The 10,714-nt window shown below is 35.0% G+C and overlaps 1 protein-coding gene across 1 annotated transcript; it reads left to right on the top strand.

Annotated features, from left to right (window-relative positions):
* The first annotated feature begins 328 nt into the window (after positions 1–328).
* Positions 329–2,660, top strand: LOC139195871 (uncharacterized). The gene is made up of 4 exons (XM_070821620.1): positions 329–602; positions 778–914; positions 1,531–1,589; positions 2,413–2,660. The coding sequence occupies exons 1-3, from the start codon at positions 372–374 to the stop codon at positions 1,544–1,546; spliced, it is 384 nt and encodes a 127-aa protein (XP_070677721.1). The 5' UTR covers positions 329–371; the 3' UTR covers positions 1,547–1,589; positions 2,413–2,660.
* Positions 2,661–10,714: the final 8,054 nt, after the last annotated feature.

A 10,714-nucleotide genomic window follows, 5' to 3' on the forward strand; every position in this document is an offset into this window, starting at 1 on the left:
AAAGTTTTAATAAAGGATTTTACAAAAATGCCCTTTGAGGCACGCACATTATTCGAGGTTAATCGTTGTGTCGTGCCATCTAAGATTTGTTTTCTTAACATATCCTCATAGTACTCGTCGCTACGAACGTGTGGGCGCTGACGATTCGTGATTTGAAGTTATATCGAAAAAGTTATTAATGTTTAAAATTTGGGATTTTAAGGAATTATAATTTTAGTAAAATCCAGAATTTCTTTTATGAAAATGGACGGCCCATGTTTAATGAAGAATGAAATGGATGGCTTGGATGTAAGAAAAAGAAAATAAAAATAAAAAGATGAAAGAAGGTTTTGTGTGTGTGTGTGTGTGTACGTGAAAGGAAGAAGAAGAAGATGGAGGATTGGGCAAAGTTGCCCAATTGGAACAGGAGAGAGGGAGGAGTTGGGCCAACCAGAAAGAAGAGAAAGTGGAGGACCAATCAGAGGGAGAAGAAAGGAGGAAAGGAGAGGGCGAGAAGCGGAGGAGAGAAGGAAGGAAACGGGTTTTCCCCCAACCCGTTAACCTGCGCACCCACCTCCATTTTTCCGACGATTTTCACCGGATTTCTCACGAATTGGATCAAGGTACCACTCCCAATCAACACTTAGGCCTTCCCTCTTCATGTTTCAACCCAACAATCATGAAATTTGATGGTGATTTGGTGAAAACCGCACCCGTGGGTGCTGCGACTTTTTGTTCAAATTGTTCAAATCTTGAAATGTTTTCTTTCAATTACTAACACCATTAGCATTCCCCTAGGACCTGGAACAAAGCCCAAGCATTGGTTGGGACGGCGGAATTGATTTGAAGGTCGAATTGAAAACACCCAATTCTAGGGTTCTTCACGGTTTTGGTGAAATTGGAGCTCTTCCAGGCCAAATTGGCCTTGGCCACAGGTATAAAGTTTACTCTACTCATTGAGATCTTCAATTCTGTATTTTTTGAGAAGTTTTGGAAATAGTTGGATTTTCCGGCGAGCCGGGGTGGCCAACCGCCACCCGCGACGGCCCGTGCGGCGGCACGTGGCTAATGGCCCGCCAATGTCATTCTTAGCATGTGTTTAAGGTTCTAGGTTCAGTTTTGATAATTGATGGACGTAAATTGAATAATTGAACCTAAGTTCGTTACGATTCGTGGTTAGGTGAAAATGTGAATTGACGATCCGACCATTGGATCGTCACCAAACTTTGATACGTTGTAATATGTAATATTTGAGGATTATAGGAACTTACGGATTGGGAATCCGATTTACAGATCTTCCGAAATTGGAGTTATAAGTTCATAAAATAGAATGTTAACCGTCACTTGGTTTTGGAAATTGACGGAGATCCGACTGTTGGATGGTAATGAAATTTTAGGATGTTGTCCTAGAGGTATATTTTGGACCTCTGGAAGTTATGGATTTGAAATGTGAGTTGCAGATCTTCCGGATCAAACTGCGTAGTGATGTGTTTTATGTAAGTTATATTCTATCGGTATGATTTCTGAGGTTGGATTTGATTATTGTTCTAGGCGCCGATCGTTATGACGCCTTGATGTGTTGTGCTAGGGAGTTGTTGGGCGAACTCCAGGTAAGTGGGCAGTACTTTCTATTTATACCTTTATATTATGAATTTTCCCAGAAATTGAGTTTTAATGAAAGTATGTTTCTAAAATGCCATGCATGCATTATATGAATGATATGAATGATATGAGTTATATGAATTGATAATTGATGCATATATATATGTATATATATATATATGTGAATTGGTGTTGTGGACGCACATGTAAGTATCAGGTGAGTTTTATATTATTCATGTGAATCATTGATGATGTATATTATGTTGATAGCTCATAACCTGCAATCATGGTGTTAGTGCTTATATTATTCACCTCGCACCGCACGCTCACCTTGGATCCAAGTAGGTGCATGTCGTACAGACCATGAGAAGGTTCCGACTGATAGGTGACCTTAGATTATGTGCACAGATGATTGATGAGAGAAGTACTAGAACGTATTATTACACCATTCATGTCGTACAAACTACTTCAGGTAGTTCCGACTTATATGCAGTGTAGTGCCGCACAGGTCACCGAGGTGACTCCGGTTGGATTGGATGTTGAGCTATAGAATTAACCGTACAGGACCAACTGCAGGATCTCCGGTTAATTCACCATTTCACCTGTTACATTGATGCATCATTCATTCTGTTTTTGAAATTATAACATGGCATACTTTCTGGGTTTTGAGAAAAATTGATGATTTGAGATTTATGAAAAGTATTATGCTATTATACTATTTTCTGGGAAAATATACATGTTTACAGCGAGGGGTCAGAAATGTTTTAAATGAAAAGTTTTCGAAAAACTTTGTTTTACTGATCCACTCAATTTTGTTTTGCGTCCTTTCAGGTTCTAGACAGCAAAGCTTTGGTGGCCACGAGGAATCCAACGGTGTTCTGACAGAATTCACAAAAGTAGGACTCACCCTCGGGTGTTTCATCTTAGTAATTGTATTTTTAAAGCTTCCGAACTGTGTAAATGGTTACGTCACTCTCACGTGACGGCCAGCATGCCCTCCTTCGGGACGGGGTGTGTCAAATACCACCAAAGCCTTTTGTGATAAAAACACCAACACAGTGTAATAAGCAGTCTATAAAATATCGATATCAGTTGTCTTCGACAGAAATGATAGAAATTTGCAATGCGGTGAGTATGTCACTCCATCCTCTTTTCCATATCGATCCTTGATTTTTCAGAAATTTCGACAGACATAAAAACAATATCAGGCATATTGTAATTGGTAGTTAAGTTGGAATATTATTGGTGATGTTGGTGATGACCATGCTGAGCTTAAAATGTTTATCAGTTATTACTGTAACTAACAAGGTTGGTGTTTAATATGTGGATTTCCTAGGATACTATAAAGTATTTTGTTATGCGTGAAAAGACTTGCGTCTTTGCCTCACAAAATGATTGTTCAAATTAAGGAGTACCGATATATTTTTTTTAAAAGGTACCGATTAGCCAAACCCTTTTTCTAAAAGTGTAATATTACCATTTTTTTTCAATTATATATGTTATATAATTTTTTTTTTTTTTAAAGTTCTCTTAGACCATCACAAACTTTGGGTTAAAATTTAAAATTTAGGTTTTAAACTAACTCAATTATTCTCTAATAGTTGGGCCTAATATAAGTTTTAAGTTAAAACCTAAAATTTGGGCAAATTAACCCAGAATTTAGGGTAGGGTTAAAAGGCTGGCTTACCAAAATTTAGGTTTTCATTTTTATTTTTTAGCAAACGATATTATCTACAATAAGGGATTGTGGGAGTGGACTAAACCAAAATTTAGGTTTTAAACTAACCCAATCATTCTCCAATGGTTGGGTCTAAAATAAATTTTGGGTTAAAACAAAAAATTTGGGCAATTTTAAATACATTAAATCCAACGGTTAGGATCAAATATGATCAAATATAACGGTAAAAAAAAATCTAATGACCCAAAATTAGATCCAACTGCTATAACAATTTAAAAAATATTTAAATCATAATTCACCCAAAACTCTATCAATACATGTTTCATAAGGTCGGTTTAGTGAATTTTCAACTTTTGTTGAAATTTAAATATGTTTAAGTTAAAATGTTTATAAAACAAATTATAATAATCTACATAAATTTTATTTTGAAAAAAAAGTTTCCGAAAAAAAAATTAGCCTAAATTCATTATTTAATAATCTCATATTAAAATTTTAATCTAGAACATTAGAGCAAAACAACTATTCCTGGATTTAAAATTTTAAGTTTTAATCTAAGAGTTGAAGATGGTTTAATAATCACTAAATAATATTTGATTATAATTCTTTTAAAACAATTAAAATTAAATGAGCTAAATTGCGACAATTAAAACTCCCGGACTAAAATGAAACTTCACTCAAACTACATGCAGTAAGATCATGATTTTGGCTTAGTAACCGTCAACTGTTTGAGACCTAATTAACAAGGCAACAACAACAACTTAAGATGTTAGACGTGGTTAGAAAAATTTGTCCTGCTGCTTGCTCCCAAGCCTCAATATCGGGAACTCATGATAGTTTGATGGAAAAAAATAAAACCCTCATGAGGAGGCAGCATATTATTTTCTGGAAAATGCATGGTCGGATGGACTGTCTCCCGTATCACTACGTGTCAAAACCCTGAGCACAAACAACAAATCAATACGTACCAAACTGGGAACGAGAAGAAAATACACATTGCGGATAACACGTGAAGAAAATTTGACCTCACATAATTTATAGGACAAAACACCTTACGAGTGCCAGAATATAGATACAGAAGACGTGAAGTAAATTTGACAAAACACCTTTCGAGTGCCAGAATATATATATATATATATATATATATATATATATATATATATATATATATATATATATATATATATATATATATAGCCTTCTGTACTCAATGAGTGTCTCCTTCGAATTTTGGGTTAATTGACCCCGGCACTAGGGGTTCAAGTTCATGAAATTATTTGTTTCGTGGTTACATTTAGGTCCCTTCTTGTTTGGTGCTGCTGCATTTAGGTAGTACGTCCTCGTAGTAATGTTTTTCGTGAGAGAAAAAAAAATTTCAATATCTAATTAAATAACAATAAAAAATAATATATAGGGATAACTTAGGACTATTTGGCTTAGTGACACCTAGTGACCTTATATATGTATTTTTTGGTTTTCGTTTCTTTGCTCTATCTCTAGGTAAGAAATGAAAACTAAAAATAAAAATAAAAATAAAAAAATTTACCAAGCTAACCCTCAATTAATTGAGTTAATAATAATAAAATTTCAATTAACATGTTAATTACGAATTCATTAAAAAAACATTATACATCAATCATTTTCTTTGTGTTCGGATGAGGAACTTTCAAGTTACAAATGAACTCTAAGTGATTGTTAAATAAGGACAGCAAATAGGCAGTTAACTCTAAACAACAAGGTAGAGTTTAGGCCCCCAATACTGTCACCTTAAACCAACTTCAACCCTTGGAGTAAGTCTCAAAATTTTCCTTCTATTCACCCCCCCCCCCAAAAAAAAGTTTCATTCCAACCCTTGTGCTAAAATAGGGTTATGTGTTAAAAACTCAAAAAAAGGGCAAATTCCAACCAAGATTTAGGCCAAAGTTAGTGGTGAGCCCACATGTGAGAGTGAGAAAGCGCAACTGAAAACCATCCGCCAAACACGCGCCAAGCCCAGCAGGTCTACCAACATCACCCACGTGGGCTTGTTCCCTACTTGTCTCATGCAATAATGAGCCTAATGGCTCTAATTCTGACCGTGCGGCCAGGTTTAAATGGGTCGTTGGTTGGTCCAACAGTCTATATATATATATATTGAATCCAACGGCTAAGATTGAGTATAATCAAATTTAACGGTAAAAAAAAAGATCTAACGGTCCAAATTTAAATCCAATGGTTAAAATAATTAAAAAACATTATTTAACTTAAAAATTCACCCAAAAACTCTATAAATACCTATGTCTTTGTTCAAGTATTCACACAAAACTCACTTTTCTCCTACAATTCTTCCAATTTTTCTTTCTACCATCTTCCAAAACCATTTCTTCCCATTTTCAAAATTTTCTAGATGGAAAAAGATCATATTAGAGGTCGTAATTGGTCCTTTGAGAAAGATGTTGCCGTTGACACGAATTAAAATAAGAAGGTTCTGTGGGCTAAAATCGTTGATAAGTTCAATGAAAACTCCAAGCCGGCCGAAGGGAAGTTGGTAGTGTTTACAATCGGTGGAAGGTTATCAACAAAGTGTGCACTTTATGGAAGGAAAGATTGGAGAGAGCCGTGGTTGACATGGCTAGTGGAAGGAGCGCCATAGAAATGGTGAGTTTCTTTGTTGATATTTTATTTGTCATGTACATAATCTTATTTTGCAACTAACTGTATTTATGTATTTCTTGCATAGGGTGACAAAGGGTTGGCAATTTACAAGACAAGAACTATGTCAAAAAATCAAGCTTTTAAGTTGCATCATGCTTGGGATGTCCTTAAGGATTGTCTGAGGTGGGGAACCGATGTGGACCAACAATGGGCAAAATTATTTGGTAGTGAAGTCGCAAGCACAAATGATTCAATGAATGAGCCGATTCGTTGACCCCAACTTCTTCTTTTGCAAGGCCCCCGGGAAGAGATAAGCAAAAGGAAGCACAGAGAAAAGGGAAGATACAAGATCCGGTTAGTACACCAATTTCTACCGGATTTGCAAAATGGGCTGAAAGTCATAGCTCTCGGGAGGAAGAAGCGGAAAGGGAGCATGAAAGGTTCGAATGTGATTTGATGAGGGAAGACCTCAACAAATACACTCCAAATAGGAAGAGGTTCTTCCGTGATAAGCAAAATGAAATTATGCGAAGGCATGCCACAAATAGTATCTTTCAAGATGATGATTCATCTCAAGCCTATATCTCAAGTTCACCACCAAGTAAAGGTGGTAGATATCATTATTAATTATCATTTATATTAAGTTTATGTAGTTTATTAATTGTTGTTTGTATTAAGTTTATGTAGTTTACTAATTATAGTTTGTATTAAGTTTATGACTTATTAATTATCGTTTGTATTACGTTTATGACTTATTCATGTGTCGATTTAGTGATTTTTCAATATTTACCGGAATTTAACAATTTTTTTTAAAGAAAATTAGCTTAAATTCATTCTTTAATAATTTGGAACTAAAATTTTAACCCAAAAAGGTTGGAGCAGAAAAATTGTTTTTGAATTAAAACCTAAATTTTCTGAGCTAAAAATTTTAGGTTTTAACCTAAGAGTTGAAAATAGTCTTAGAACTGGATCTCGTATTCAATAGATGAAATTGTACGTTGCAATGCAATTGCAAAGTTATTCAGAAATTTGGTGCACTGGGTACGTCATAAAACCTTTCAATTCAACGTCCACATTAAGAAACACAATATGAAGTAGCTAGGATTGCCTGCTTTTTTTTCAAATTTTTTATGAGAGAGTTTGAAGAGGATTAGATAGGCACGAAATTTATTCTTTTTAGTCCTACTATTTTATAAATTTTTTTAGTGGGTAATCTATCTTCTGCTTTCAAGTTTGACATAGTTTTTTCATTTCCTTCTTCAACATACGTTAAACACATAGTGAATTATTAATTTTAATTTAATTATAGACATCAAATGATATCTTTAATTAATTGGTATATACTCAATTATTAAGTGTTTTATGAGATGTAATGCAGAACATTATGAGTTATTTATCATATAATTTTGCTTACAACTATTTTAACTAAATTATGTCGTCTAGGGATGGCAACTGTTCGGTTTAGAGACGGAAATGCTATATCCGTCCCCATAACCGCGAAAATTAACCATATCCATAACCTCAAATTAACCATCGGGGATTATCCATAACCATATCCACTGGTTAACGGATTTTCAATCGATTATCGGTTATATCCATTTTCGTCAAAAAATTTAAAAAAAAATTATATTCATCCAATTAATGCACTATAAATTTTAGTAGATACTAATTCCATTATTAAATAGCAACATCCAATTACAAAAAACATAACAATATATTTGAAGTTGTTTATGATAAGCCAATATGATAAATTGGTCCAATAAAAAAAAAGGACAAAAGCAAATACGAAAGGAAGACAAAACAAATTGATTCAATGAATTAATTTCTTGACAGTGAGACTCTTGAAGAGAGATGAAATCTGATAAACTTGGAACATTTGATAATTGATATATAAAATGATTCAATGAATTAATTTGGTTGAGTATAACAATAAGAGTATTGAATTGATGAGCTTGTTGGTATGCCCCATGCATGATGTTTGGTGATAGGAGCATATTTATGCGACTTAATTAGCTTGTTTTCTTGCATTTATGTTGTTAGTTCTTATTTATTATAGTGTTTTAAGTTATTTTCGTGTGTTTGTAGGTCCAAATGACAAAGTTGGCAAGAAAGTGCAATTTGGAGCATTTTGGAGTAGTTTTGGGCCAAGAATGGATATCACATGTATGGAGCAAGGTGGATGGACATTTTTGAAGTTCAAGAGGCTAGGAATATAATAAGGAGATGAAGAAAATAAATTCAAGACAGAAGATAAAGAATCAGCTCAAAAGAAGGAAACATTATCCAAAATCATATCTAACCTTATCTTATCCAAACTAACCTTATCTTATCCTAATCTTATCGACCTTAAATCCAGCTGCAAGGGGACCTAAATATCTGATTTCTAGAAGGCCTATCCTTTCCCCTAAACTTAAGCCGCACCACCTCTTCTAGAACCTCTAGAAAGGTGGCGCATTCTTTCGTTCTAGAAGCTTAGGAACCTGCCAAAGAATCCCCAAAAGAGTGTCGTGCCCTCCCTCTTCTAGAAGCCCAAAAATCTGCTGAAACCCTAGTTCTTTTCCCTCTTGGATTGGGCTGAGCCTTAACCTTGTCCTCCAAGGAATTGGTGTCGCAAACCCTAAACCTTTTTCCCTTCAGAAATTGTGAAAACCCTAGCATTTAAATACATCATTATGCCGCACAAAACAGACCACCACCCCCTCATATATCTCGACACCACCATATACCATAGAATTCATGCCAAAACACATAAATTCATCAAGTGCCGCAGCAAGGAAGGGAAGGAGAAGAGGAGTCTTATGTCGTGCCACTATCCAAGGGCTGTGCCGCAAGTCACCTGTAACCATTGGATATTTTTAAAGTTTTTTCTTCCCTAGTTTTGTTTCCATGTTTATTTTGCTTTGCTTTTCAATTATTATGAACATGAGGAACTAATTTCTTTCATAGTTGGAGGTGAATTCGAAGCCATGATTATATGTTTTATATGAACTAATTATGTCTAGTTATTGTTTCTTGAATCTTGAATGTGATTTGCTTATCTGAGTTATCAAAACTTGTCTATGTATGTAGACTGAGGGTCGACACTTAATTTGCATGCATGAATTTGATGCTAGAGTATAAAGGAGTTTCACCTAATCGTTATGAACTTATATTCACAAGTAGTGGAAGTCACTAGTCATGATTGTGTTAAGTAAATTGTAGGCAGGAGTATCATGCTTTTCATAGTTACGAATGCTTCGTCAATGCTTATGGTTTTCAAAGAACTTATTGACCTTTGATATGTCTTTCTATCATGTTTTTCATAGTTAGGGAACTTGATAAGGATAATTTGGTTACGATGCGTATTCCATCGAATTCAATGAGTTAAGGAAAATCTGATGGTTAATTTGTGCTATCACGGTTAATTTGGGTGTTGTCATTCATAGTCTAAAGGAATAATAACTGGAAATTGGTTTGTATGCATATGTCATGTGTGGAGAAGGACCCTCTAATTAGCCTTTCACCATTTTCAATTCACCAAATTCGTTTTTATAAAGTGTTTCATGCAAAGTTTCTGTTTTAAGTTTTATATTCGTAAAAAAAAATCCCCCTTTCATTGAGTCTTGTTATTTGGGTCAAAGTCTGTTTTGTTTTAGTCTTTTAGTCAAGGTAAGTCTTATTTTTCGTCAAAATCACTTGTTAGGTCTAGAGTTGAGTCTTTTTTATTGTTTGTTGCTGTTTTAAGTGTTTTGAGTTAGTTTTGAGTCTATAGAGTCTAATTAGTGTTTTTAAGTCTTATTTGTGTTGATTAGCATCCTTAGTTAATCCTCAATCTAGAACGATCCCTACTTACATCTTTACTACAATTGTCAACAATAGGGTTTAATTTGTGTGTCAAGTTAATTTTCACATCAAATTTTGGTGCCGTTGTCGGGGATTAGCAAACTTGCTAATCTCTTTTGTTTGAGTCGTGTCAAAGTGTGTTCGTGTGTTTATGTGTGTTTGTGTTTGTCGTTGCCGTGCCTTCTACTTGGTTGCTGAGTCGTTTTTTTCCTTGTTCCAGGTACTAGTTTATGACTCGTAGTTCTCAACCTATTCGTGCAAACATCTTGGAGTTCGACGACGATTTTGAATGAACTTTGAGAAGAAAGAGGAAGCAACCAGAATCTGAATTTAAAGAAGAAGAAGAAGAAGAAGAAGTCATGGCAGCATACAATCGTACAATCAAAGAACTTTCAGCCTCAGGGTTGGACAATGCCATGCCCCTTTGCATTCAATACCCCGTGGCTGCCTAAGGAAATATCGATGCGTTCGAATTGAAGTCTATCTTGTTGCATCACATTCCCAAATACCATAGGTTGTCCATGGATGATATAAACAAGCATCTTAAGGAGTTTGAAATGGTATTTTTGAGCATGACACCCATCAATGTCGATGGGAACATTCTGAAGATAAAGGCATTTCCATTCTCTCTTTTGGAAAAGGCTAAAGATTGGTTATACGAATTGGCACCCAGAACCGTTACTTCTTGGGAAAGCATAAAGCAAGCATTCTTAGAAATTTTTTTCCCAACTTTGAGAGTCATTCTCTTAAGGAAGAGAATTAGTGGCATTCAACAAAGCCATAGAGAATCCTTTCCAGCGTATTATGAGTGTTTTAAGACTCTCGTTGCATCGTGCCCTCAACATCAAATGAAGGAAGAACTTTTGCTTCAATATTTCTACGAGGGACTCCTTCCAATTGAGAGACAAATGTTAGATGCCTCGGAAGAGGGTGCTTTGGTTGACAAAACATCGGTGGCTGCCAAGATCTTAATTGCAAACCGAGCCTTGAATGCACAATAAT

The sequence above is a fragment of the Malus domestica genome, chromosome 05, assembly GCF_042453785.1.
Source record: "Malus domestica chromosome 05, GDT2T_hap1".
In the NCBI taxonomy this organism is placed as follows: Eukaryota; Viridiplantae; Streptophyta; class Magnoliopsida; order Rosales; family Rosaceae; genus Malus; species Malus domestica.

Bases quoted from the DNA above. Each gene is read 5' to 3' on its own strand.
- LOC139195871 (XM_070821620.1), top strand. From the start codon at position 372: ATGGAGGATTGGGCAAAGTTGCCCAATTGGAACAGGAGAGAGGGAGGA. The intron at 603-777 runs GTACCACTCCCA...GCATTCCCCTAG, and splicing joins TTCTCACGAATTGGATCAAG to GACCTGGAACAAAGCCCAAG.